General features: G+C 41.1%; 1 protein-coding gene across 1 annotated transcript in view; it reads right to left on the bottom strand.

Moving 5' to 3' along the window:
- Window positions 1-2,610: 2,610 nt before the first annotated feature.
- Window positions 2,611-12,934, bottom strand: part of PCNX2 (pecanex 2) — a 328,287-nt gene continuing 317,963 nt past the window's right edge. The window contains exons 33-34 of the mRNA XM_049789037.1: window positions 10,000-10,448; window positions 2,611-3,773 (exon numbers count right to left, since the gene is read on the bottom strand). Of these exons, the coding sequence (XP_049644994.1) occupies window positions 3,603-3,773; window positions 10,000-10,448 (620 nt within the window). The 3' untranslated portion in view covers window positions 2,611-3,602. The remainder of the gene's footprint in view (window positions 3,774-9,999; window positions 10,449-12,934) is intronic.

Raw genomic sequence — 12,934 nt, 5'->3', positions numbered from 1 at the left:
GTAGATTGGAAGACAGTTTAGAGTAGGCTAGTAAGGTCCTTAAATTATTGTAGTATTTTGTTGAATGATCATTGAGCCTGTATGAAGACATCAGGGAAAGCCTTGTATTTTACAAATTGATGTTTAATAATAGATAATACTGTATTCTGAATGTGTCCTTGCCAAATTCATATATAGTCATCTGACCCACAGTGTGATATTTGAAGATGAGCCTTTTTGGAATTAGGTTGTGAGACAGAGTCCTTGTCAAGGGAACCAGTGTTCTTAATAGAGACCTCAGAAAGTCCTGACCTGTCTTGTCATGTGAGGACACAGGAAAAGACCACTGAGAGGAAACTCAACAGACACTATGTCTATTGGCATCTTGATCTTATATTTCCCAAATTCTGAACATTGAAAATGTCTTTGTTGTTTAATCCCACTCCTACTCCCCCTCCCCACCCGAGTATTTGATGATGAATTCACAAAAAACACAGCACCAAATATGCCCAGTCTGTAGATATAGCATCCTGCTGGGGTTTAAAGGAGGACAATCTGTGAACTCCACTTGAAGGCCATTCATTCACCAAGCTCTATTTAGGACCAGGAACAGGAAATCTGCGCACACATTACTGTGTGCCAGTCGTGATAATAGTTTTCTGAGAGGATATAGGATAGTGACTGCGACAAATTAAAACAGGTTGAGTTGGAATTCTCTTTTATACTTGAGTCTGAATGTTCTGTTCCAACAAATTCAGGGGACATAATAGATCGATAGAAATCCAGAAGTCTAGGAAGAATTCACTTTGGAAAAAAAAGCAAACTTGTCATATGCATTGCCTCTGAAGAGTTTAAGCTAAAAAAAACTTGGTTGGATAGGACATACCAGAACTGACTTGGAAAATGAATTTCCTAAATCATTCTCTCTTTCCTATATGCATAAAGTACTTTACATAATATTGAGAAAGCCAAATAATTACATTATACCTCTGAATAAGAAGGGGCATATGAAAGGAGATGGACAAGACTTTGAATTTCATCTAATATAATTCTGGTTTCCTGGCAGCTGGGATGAAGATGCCCAGTAAAACTGCAAATTCATTCCCCAGTCCTCAAATCATCAAGAGGATGATGAAGGATGATAGTTTCAAAGAACTAGAATGTCTATAATGAACCTTAATAGTAGTTCAAAAAAGTTAGAATGTGCATTATGAGCCTTGCCTTTGTATTAGCTTTTCACCTATCTTCGTGTTCTTAGAACAGTGTGCATGTGCCCCTGATCCTGGAAGAAAGTTAATGAATGTGCAGGAGAGAGCTGAGTAAACAGACTCTGACAGCACATTTTTGAGGCCAAAGAAGTTGGAACATCAAATGATTTAGAAAATGACTTGTCAGAAACAGATGGTTTCAACATACTGCAAAATTTAGATTCAGTATTTGATATTAGTCACATGACTTACATGAAACCAAGCACTACAGGCTTTATAGTAATGTTTAGAAGAGAAATAATTTTGATCTTCATCCAGCTGTAGAAAATAACTCGCTGTATGCTGTCAAAAATTTGAATAATTTTAGCAAGAAATGTCACTTTAATAACATCTCCTTTAAAAGTGGGGGTTAGTAAAACAGTCTTAGACAGAGAATATGTTCTAATAGTTGAGTAGCTGAGGACCAGATTAACAAGCTCAAGAAGAGTAGTAAATATAAAAGGTGTTTATACATCTTATTAAAAAATTTAACTGCATTGTTGATATTGGCCATAGACCCATGAAGAGTTGTGAGTGATTCCAATAGTGTTATGTTAGCGTGTATGCCTCTGAATGTGTGTGTGTATGTTGATACATTCTCAGTTCATACATTCAAGATGGTTTCACTCTTCATAGACAATGCAGAGGGCTGCATCTGTATCTGAGAAATTGGTCTTACAGTTGTTGATGACTATTACTCTACTCCTCCCTAAAATGCTGTACTAAAAACTATATAAATAAAATGCAACCATCAGGAGAATAGTTCAAGAATCTCTTACAGTTGGAGGAGTGTGGTTTCCTTTCTCATTTGCATTGCTATGGATGTGCAGATTGGTACATGGTGGCTTTCAGTGTTTTGGGTTTTTTTTGTATTTTTAAAACTGAGTCACCAAGGAATAGACAGCTGTACAGCAAGATGTAGACATGTCACTTTTCTTACTGAACACAAGGAAACATTCATGCAGGGGAGGTCACTCTCACAGCTCGGGTACATCACAGGGTTTGACTGTAATGCCTGTTCAGATGATTTCAGCTGAGTTTGGTTTGGTTAATGACAAGACTGCAGTAAGGTTATAACAGTTTTTCATTAGAGAAACACCTATATTGATATTAGAAATAACCAAGTCAGTATCTTCAGAGATTGTTAATTGCATTTAATATGCTATGAATCTGGGATAGTCCCCCCTTTTGATATTCATAGCTAATTCCTTTATTACACACATACACAGCATTATCTTCTTCCAGGGAGGAATTCTTTGCAGTATCCTCTCCTTTCCCCATACTTCCAAATCTTAGATACTTAAAGCAAGTTTGCATGATTTTCCAAATGAAGTATTTCTAACTATTGATTTCCAGAAAAAGAAGGTTCAACAGATCAATAATATTTTTCATGGACTGTATTCTGGCACTTCTCCCTCATGACAGCAAGAACCAGGCTTTTGCTTTTCCCTGTAAGAATTTTAAGATGGGAAAAATCTTAGAATTTTCCCATGTCATTCTCATGGTAAAAATAAAAACAAAACATTTTTTTTAAAAAAGACACTGCATAGAATTCAAACAATAACATCAATAACTATAAACAAACATATTTGTGCAATCAATATAGTAAGGGCTGTTTAACTTAGAGCGAGCATACATTTTCCTTGAAGCAGACAGGAATAGAAGCAAGATGTAACCTGGTTTGTAAGAAATCAGTGGTTTTGACTATAGTTGTATCATGCGATTCCAACCTGGCATTTTTGTGCTTGCTTCGATGAGATTTCTAAACAGACTGCAGGGTATCATTAGGCTTTTTCACAGAATCCTTTAGACATGGCTGCATGCATTATCACATCTCTTGCAGTAAAGCTGTCACTAATTTGTAGTTAACATCTGCATATATATTATAAAGTGAGATTTTTTTTATATTTAGACTTAATCTTATTGCAGCTGACTAGCTGTTAGTATGTTACATGCTGTGGTTCATTCTTTTTCATGCCTGCAGCAATGTACAGAAAGCCAATTATTTCACATGCAGCTGTCTTTTTATCAGTCAGGTAAGTATGTGCTCTACTAACTAGTTCTTTTAAGATATGACATGGCTTCTATTTGGATTTTCAAATTCTGACAAGTTCTGTGCCTCTTGTGTTTGGCAGTTCAGGGACAAGTGAGCTGGGAGCAAGGAGGTGAGTCCATTTTTTTTTCTATTTTAAATTTTTCATTGTGTATGTGTGATTTCCAAGAAACTGAGGTATTTATTCTGTTTTCTAACAGCAGCTCTCATTTTTCCACAGGAAAGGTATCATCTAGGTTACAAAATTTGCTGCCCTTTTTTTTTAGTGGGATTTCCCCTTTCTTCCTTGATATGGGGTGTGCCTTCCCATTTCTTGTTCTCCTTCACGACTCATCAGAGGCACTTTGCTGGGAAGTGGTGTCATCCAGGCCCATGTCCTCCTGGCTGGCTCTTCTGCAGATCCCCACATTTCTCACCACAGCTTCAGCCAGACGATGGTTAAGAACTTGCCCCTGCTCTGTGGCTTCAGTGGGTTCACAAGGCTCAGAGAAGTGCTTTAAAAAAGAAAGAAGCAATGAGGAGCTCAGCCTACATCTGTTCCTACCTTATTGCCACCCCAACTACTATAGGCACTAGTGTCATATTTGCATTGATCTGAGGTCAGGTCAAATGACAGAGGATCAAAGAAGTCCCTATGAGAAAAGACCATCTTTAAGACTCCAGATGTAATCTGGGTTGCAGGGGTGTGTCTGTTTGAACCTAGGAGCCTTTTCTTAGTTTGGATATGCTGGGAAGAGATCAACTAAGGTAAAATGTCAATAGTGTACCTGCTGTTACCAGTGCTAAATCCTGTAGCTCTGGTCCTGAACAATAATTCAGAGGTATTTTATACTGGATAGACTGTTGAACTTATTGGAGAAAGTGAAAGACTATACCAAAAATAAATCTACACATTATCTTAAGTACTGAGTAGGGACGGGAGAGAGGTGTGAATTTTGTGATTTTTGTAGAGATGAGTCAAAGGAAGTTTTGCTTCAGTGCTTAGTTGTCTAAGCAAACTTTGTGTAAACCCATACAGTAATCATCTTTCATGCTTTTAGCTAGTGTGGTCTGAAAGCTTCATAAAGAGTATTGGACTCTGCCCTGACGAGGGCACACAGCAGATGAAACTCAGACTTGCCCTGAGGCTTGATTTCAAGGGGGCCCAGTCTAACTTCAGTTTTATTTTTATTGGTAGAATTCCATTCATCTCCAAACAGGAACCCCTAGAAGCAGAGCTAGGAAAATGATGCCTTTCTAAGAACATGAACCATGGGTAGGAGAATTTGTAGATATTGGAAGAGTGCAGACTGGATTCTCAAATCTGACACAGATTTTTACCTTAATGTTTCTGTTTCCCCTCTCTATCGCTGTCCTTTCTGTACCTGCCTACTGGTAGATAACTATTGACAGGATAGTACAGCTCACTCTGAGGACTTAAAGGGAAATCTCTCCTGTGCCTGTCTGTGTTCCTTGAATACCTGAAGGGGTCTCCTCAGAGGCCTAGGGAGTGCACCCCAAAAAAACTGCATTCTGAAGCTGCCCAGCAAGTGAGTGAGTAAAGTCTGGTGGTGGGGGTTGCCAAACAATAAGCAGAGCTCTCTGTCCTGCGGAGGCTCCGCCCTGCTGTGCCTTTGATCACTCTGAGGACTTCAAGGGAAATCTCTCCTGTGCCTGTCTGTGTTTCTTGAATACCTGAAGGTCTCCTCAGAGGCCTAGGGAGCGCACCCCCAAAAAAATGTCAACTAGAGACAGCAGAAGAGCTCACTTCGTGGCTGTGCACTCTTTCTAACCAATGAACCCCACCACAACACGCAGGAAAAACTACACTACAAGCGTGACAATGGGGAAACCTCGCAGGCAAACACCATGCACAGAGAATGAAGACGATAGCTCAGATGACCTAAAAATTCCAACCATCTGATTAACCTCTCAGATAAGGAACTTAAAATAGAAATATAGAAGATGTTTGTAGAATTCAAAGAAAGCATAGATTGCTTCTTGGGAGCCGGGAGTCTAGCAGGAGGGGGTTTGGCAGGCTCCCGCCATGCTGGAGGCCTTCCTAACCAGGCCTAGTGGAGGTGCGGGACTTGGGTAACCCCAGCACCCCTCTACCACCTTGCTCCAGATCTCCAGGGCTTCCTCGGGCCACATGCCTGGGCAAGCCGGTGAGTTGGGCCCCTTGGTGGAGCTCGAAGGTACCCTAGGCTTTCCCCCATTATCCATTCAGCTCCTTAGGGAGGGTTGGGGTGGGGCCCTGAACTTCTGACCTCCCAGCCTCTTGAAGGATCTCTCCTTCTTGGGAGCCGGGAGTCTAGCAGGAGGGGTTTGGCAGGCTCCCGCCATGCTGGAGGCCTCCCTAACCAGGCCTAGTGGGGGTGCGGGACTTGGGTAACCCCAGCACCCCTTTACCACCTTGCTCCAGATCTCCAGGGCTTCCTTGGGCCACATGCCTGGGCAAGCCGGTGAGTTGGGCCCCTTGGTGGAGCTCGAAGGTACCCTAGGCTTTCCCCCATTATCCATTCAGCTCCTTAGGGAGGGTGTGGGTGGGGCCCTGAACTTCTGGCCTCCCAGCTTCTTGAAGTCACTGGTAATCTCTGTCCAGTCTATATTTTCAAAATCGTGCGGGGGCTATTGCCCCCGTGTGCACAAGAAACATTAATAGTACTCACTATCATTGAGTTATGTTTTTATATATGCAGAATGTCCAGTTTGTACTCTGCCCTTTTGCATACCCCTTCATAAGGTCATATTTCTCTTTAACTTCCTTAACTCCTATCATCATTACTCCTCATTTACCCTTTCTAACTTAAGTACTGTAGAGTCCTAAGTCACAGATCAAAGTGGTGCCCTGGAGTTAACACCCACCCAACTATTTTAAAAGGCATAAAAAGGACACTTATGTTTCTTCATCATTTTATGGGTGTTTTCTTTAATGGCTATAACTTTTGCTGAATGTTTTCTTATACAGTGATGATCCCCCCATGTTTTTTATCTTCTCTTTGTGAACTGCTCAAAATGAAATTTGGTGTGAAAGAATCCCTCAGTTTAATGCTTATGTTTGAACAAGTCATGGGTATTGTTGGAAATTTTCTTACGCCCCCATATATCTGATAGCACCATGTGGCTTTATTTCTTGTTTGCTTAGGCACACTAAAATGGGAAAATACTATACATATAATAAGTTCTTATCTAATAGAGATGGGAACACACAAATCTTGTAGTGCAATGAGACCTTACACCCTGAACATTGACATAAAGACCAGGTACAGGCCTCAGAAGAATGGGCATTCTCCATTCACCTCTGATCTAGAGAAGACATCTACAAAACATCCAAGGTTGTATATAACATCACCTGGAGGCATTCCTCTACCAGGGAAGACCCTACAGCTGCTCTGACATCGATCTACCCAAAAAAGACTTCCCTTAACACTAAGAAGACTTAACAAAAACAATGACCTGCTTACTGGACAGGGTTTGCTGTATAGCCCCTTAATGGTGAGGTTTGTCTATAACATCACCTGGAAGAAATCCTCTACCACGGAAGACCCTACCACTGCTCAGACATCGTCCTGCTCAAAAGAGACTTCCCTTAACAATGAGAAGACTTAACAACGACCTGCTTACAGGACAGGGCTTCCTGCATTGCCCTTTCATGGTGAGGTGAAACGAGAAGACACTCCACATCATGACTTCAATTTAGAATATGCAGATTCCAGAATCTTTAATACAGAAACATGAGACCAACAACAGAGACTGTGTGAAAAGTGTGTTGGCACTACAGACAATGTCTTGGATTGGACGATAACTTGCCTGAAGTCTAGAGTTGGTTTTATGCCAGGAAACTTCAGGGGTAGGATCTCTTTGTATTTAGGCCAAGGTTATTCCTTTCCATGCCTCTCATATTTTGGTGGGCCTATGCAAACAACAATTGCCACTCTAACACCGTTTTTACTGTGCTCCTTTGACTCTAATCTTTAAAATGCACCCACTTAAAATTTGAGGTTAAATGCACCCACATAAAATTTGAGGTTAACTTAAGCTAATATGCATGTACATGGAAATGAAAAAAATACTATGCCTCTAATGTTTAAGGAGTTATGTAAGTTTTATGGCTTTAGATTGCCTTGTGTGCTGTTAAGAAATATTATAATGCGCTACAATCTGGGGACTTGAGGGACAAAGTAATTGTACATGGATTCTGTTTTATTTATCTTAACGTTCTTTGGCTGAAAGTTCAAAGTTAAGATATCAGCAAGGGGACTTCTTCTGAGAATTATGTTATGGCTCTTCCACTGTAACTTTACCTTGTCCTCTTTCTTTGCATCTTTTGTTCTCATAATTCAAAATAAAAAAAATTAAAAAAAAAACGAAAGCATAGATTGATCTGAATGGAACACAAAGACAGAAATCAGAAAACTCCAAACTGAAATAACAGATCTGAAAAACACCATAGCTCAACTGAAAACCTCAATGGATAGCTTCGCCAGCAGGGTAACAGCAGCTGAGGAGAGAATTGAAGTACTGGAAGATGAGATGCAGAAAAACTCAACAGCAGAAGAAATTGGAAAAGAACCTTAAGACAAACGATTAGGCAATGGAAAAAGTACTCAAGGAATGCAAACAGATGAAAATAGAAGTCTTTGATAAACTCAACAGAAACAACATAAGAATCATTGGAGTCCCAGAGACCCAGGTAGGAGATCTCCAGGAAGAATCAACTGTCAAAGACATCATCAAAGAGATACTCCCAGAATTAAAGACTACATGCAATCAAATCCTGCATGCCTGAAGAGTACCAGCTAAAAGAGACCCCCCCCAAAAAAAAAACACCCCAAGACACATCCTCCTTACGATGACAAGTCCCACAGATAGAGAGAATACTGAAAGCAGCAAGATCAAAAAGGGAAATTACATTCAAAGGAGCATCCCTAAGACTTACAACAGATATGTCACAAGAAACTCTCAAGGCCAGAAGACAGTGATGGGATATTGTGACAAGACTGAATGAAATGAATGCCTCACCAAGAATACTGCACCCAGCCTGACTCACGTTCAGGTTTGAAGGAAGAATACATAGCTTCATGGATAAACAACAGCTCAGAAACTTCACAGATGAAAAACCAGCCTTAAAGGAAAAACTGACAGGTCTACTTTAAGACAAGAGAGACCAACAAATACAGCAAACTTATCTACAAAGATGACATTAAATCCTATGACAATTATCTTCCTCAATGTCAATGGACTAAATTCACCAATAAAAAGACACAGAGTGGCAAGATGGGTCAAAAAGATGAATCCAACCTTCTGCTACCTACAAGAAACACACCTGAATAGTCAGAACAAACATAGACTCAAAATCAAAGGCTGGAGGAAAATCATCCAAGCAAACAACACCCTTAAAAAAGCTGGGGTGGCCATATTAATATCTGATGACTCTAACTTTATACTCAGAAAAGTGGTAAGGGACAAAGATGGACACTATGTACTAATCAAGGGATGTGTGCAACAGGAAGAAATCAGACTGTTAAACATATATGCACCCAATGAGAGACCAGCAAATTATCTAATACAGTTACTGACAAATCTGAAAGAAGACATCAGTAATAACACAATAATTGTGGGAGACCTCAACACGGCCCTATCAACACTTGATAGGTCAACCAGGCTGAAACCCAACAAACACATACTAGCCCTGAAAAGAGTAATGGAAGAAAGAGGACTAGTAGATATATATAGGACACTCCATCCCCCAAAACCTGGATACACATACTTCTCCAATGTGCATGGGTCATTCTCCAGGATAGACTACATGCTGACACATAAAACATACCTCCATAAAATCAAGAGGATAGAAATCTTGCATGCTACCTTTGCTGACCACAAGCTCTGAACTTAAATGTGAACTACAAAGGCAAAGAAAAGAACTATTTTAACAGTTGGAAATTAAACACCCTGCTACTGAACAACCAGTGGGTCTGAGATGAAATCAAAGAGGAAATCAAAACTTTCCTGGAAACAAATGATAATGAAGACACAAACTGCCAGAATCTATGGGACACAGCAAAAGCAGTCCTGAGAGGAAAATTTATAGCTCTACAGGCACACATCAGGAAGGAAGGGGCATATCTGAATAACTTAATGACGCAGTTCATAAAATTAGAAAATGACCAACAAAAGGAACCAAAAATAGGGAGACAGAAGGAAATAACAAAGCTGAAAGCAGAAATCAATGAAGTGGAAAACCAAAAAACAATCCGAAAGATCAACAAAAGCAGAAGAATAAACAAGGATTGTACAGCTCAAGCATCACTTAATGTCTGCTAGCATGGCACTCATGGTAAGTAGGTTTATTTGGGTGAAGTCCTCAAAACTCTTCTAATGTTTCAGTACATGCAAGAGGACAGCTTGAAAATCAACTCTAGTTGGCTACGAATCTTTAATACAATTTGTCCTTTCCATTTCCTCAAGTCGGCATACTGTGTAAGAGAATGAAACAAGCATATAAACAAGCCTCTCTGTACATATGTGTGCAGAGCAGACTCCCACTCTGGGGATAGCTTTGCTAGACTCCTGCATCTGGCCCCTCCCACACCTGTGCCAGCATCTCATATATTTTGAGTGCACAGCTAAACTATAGAACCCTTTAGAGAAGAAAGAGAATAGGTATCTGCATGCAGAGTTTTATATCAGGTGTCCATAAAACTGCTTTGATCCCATCACCCATGTAAAACTCCTTACCCGTGTGGGTTGGCCAGTAGTCCTTGCAGAGGGGCCCATCACTATGTTGACACTGCTCGATGATTGGGTATCACTTGTGTTGCCTCCCTCTGCAGCAGAGAGTCCAGAAATGACAAGAGCACTGGAGAAGCTCCTCTTGCCAAAGAGGAAACTGAGGGTAGAGCTGGTAGATGAGCCCAAGCTGGATCTGATCAGTGCCTCAGCTCGCTCTCTGACGCTCAAGTGTCCTGTGGTGGTGACAGGTGGGGGCTGAGAGTGCAGGGATGCAGCTGAGGTGCGCAAGGAAAGCCGGCTGCCTGACATCCTCTGTGCTAGCTCATGAACTGATGTAGATGTCTGGAGGAAGGCTTGGCGGCTTTCTAAGATGGGACCAGATGAGCTTAAGATGGGAGGCCGTTGGTGTAATGTCCCATGAGTCTGGACAGACTGACTCCTTCCTTTCCTGATACCTTTAAAAAGAAAACAGAACAGGTCTCAATTTGTTGTGAGGTCTGGGGGAACTGAGATGGGCCTTTTGCCTTCACAGCCAAGCCTGAGAGCGGGAAGAGTCATGTGTCTTGGCAGTGGCCATGAAAACTAAATGGTAGCCCAAGGTGAACTAGAGGGATTAGTGTGAGGGAGCAACCACAGAAATTTCTGGTGGATCCAGGGATGTCCTTGTCATAGCACTGAAAATCCTGGCCTCTCTAAAGGCCTCAGTCCTGAGCAAACCAGGATGATCCCTGCAGTGCATCTTGGGACTCATAAAGTAATATGATTTGATTCCTGCCTCCAGGTTAGGTAGAGAGTGATAAATGGAAAACATACAGATTTATTTCCCCCTCTAGATGAAGGTCTTTAAGAGGGTGCCTCATAGGCCCCTCCCAGGACCATAGCTTGTGAGCTAGAAAGGAGCTCCTGTTTTCATGGCTGTTACCCAGAATAGCTCCCACATTCTTTGTGCCAGATGTCTCTCATAAGAGATTTCTTCTAGTCCCCGCTATTGCTGAGACCTGTTAACACCAAGAAAGGGATTTGAAGAAAGGAATTGGGCTGCCCCAAAGATTTAGTTGTGTCCTTATCTCTGGAAGGGCAGGTGCTTGTCAATGTAGCTTTATAAATGTAGCACTTGAGGAGCTTCACATGTGAGAGCCCTAAATTGCTTAGCTCAAGTGTTAATATTTATTTGGGCCTAATTTAAAAAAATTATTTGGAAGGGAGCAGCTAATGACATAACATCTCTACCAATTGCTTGCGTAACCAAAAGGCTCCCCTATGTATTTTCTACTGTTACACCTTACTCCCAAAGTCAAATTTTTTATTCTCTCTGTGGTGATGCATTCATATTTATGTATAGACATATGTAGGACTCCCAAGCAGTGTCATATTTTGGGGGAGATGTGTCCTATACAGTTCTCAAGAGGCCTTGGGTCCACACCTGAAGATTTTTTCCAACCAGACCAATGATCCAGTGCAAGGGCCCATCGATGTGATGCTGCTCAGGGTTTGAGATTTCAGAAATACCTGGGCCACCCCAACAGTGTCGGGGCCCACCAAAACTATACTCAGTGATGTTTGGAGGACCTTATATTGCTGGAAAATTAATTCAGTTTAGGTGCATGCTAAGCATGCACCTTAACTGTTTTTTTATATCCTAGCCTGAAAGAAACCTTTAGAGAGGAAACTCATGAGGTTCTCTCCAGACCTCCTCACTTCAAAGTCTAGAAAGGTACCTTTTCCTCAAACTTTCTATTGACCTGAGTGCAGTTTGGATTATGTGATGGAGGCATGCTGGATCTCAGAGTGGTGGTCCCCAGTAAGTTCTCTCCTGCTAGGCTGCTCCCACAGATAAGACTAAGTTACCCCAAGTTTGGAGCTCTCATTTTCACTGCAGAGTTAAATACGTTTTTATTACACAGGACAAAAAAAAAAAAAAGAGGGAGAAGGACCCTAACAAATCAAAATTAAGACCAGTGATGGTGATTTGTTAGTTTGTATTCAGAGTTTACAAGACCCAACATCTGCTTGTGATTTATACTGCTAGGCTGATTGCAGTTCAGAAATACCTCACATTCATCTGTGAACCAGTGATTTTGATGCTGGGCAGACCACCCATACTCAGTGGCTGAACTTCTCAGAAAATTATGGAGACAAAGGGACAATGACCATCTCTGTGTCAAAGAGAAAAGGTTTATGCTTATTTAAAGATGATAAAATCTCACTTCCCTTTCCCACCAATTTCATTAATTCGCATTTTTTGTTATTATTGTTGCTCTTTTTGTTTTTAAACTAATGTTGTAAATGGGACATGTCACCACGCTAAATGCATGTGTGCTGCTAGGGAATCATCATTTAACAATGTGATGTACTTCAACAAGCTCTTCATTATCAGGCTATATTTAAAAATAGAAGAATATAAGGGAAAACTCTTTTGACCTTAAGCTGGAATTCCATATAAATTACCCTCCTGGTTCTTAACCTAGCACTATTTCTTTGTCCTTGGATGCTATCTGATTGGCTATGATGCAAACTCTCCAGATCTTTACCAACAGATGAGCAAAGGCTTCCTGTCTGATTTGGGATCAAATGCATTTTAAATTCCTAATTGCATTATACAAGGAGGCACTCAGACTGCACACCTAGGCTCTCATCCAGCTGTGATATAGACTTTATATCCCAGCAAAGAAGCTGCAGTGAGGTGGCACAATGAGCTCAGGACAGCTAGGTGTGATATTCCTGGCCTGCAGGGATGGTGTGATTAGCCTGGAGAGTGGGCTCCCACTCGGGAGACTCAGGAAGGTCCTTGGTCCTCTGAGAACCTAGTAGGGACCCAACATTGTGATACCTGGCTTGGAAGGGAGCAGTTTGGTTCCTAGTTATGGGAAAGTTCTCTGTTCTTAGGACTTTGTCCACATTCATCCTTTGAAAGACTAAATTGAGCTACCTGGCTAAGCTG

This window comes from Suncus etruscus, chromosome 15, assembly GCF_024139225.1.
Source record: "Suncus etruscus isolate mSunEtr1 chromosome 15, mSunEtr1.pri.cur, whole genome shotgun sequence".
In the NCBI taxonomy this organism is placed as follows: domain Eukaryota; kingdom Metazoa; phylum Chordata; class Mammalia; order Eulipotyphla; family Soricidae; genus Suncus; species Suncus etruscus.
Note: the sequence above shows the minus strand (reverse complement) of the source record. Positions and strands in the feature narration are given on the sequence as shown.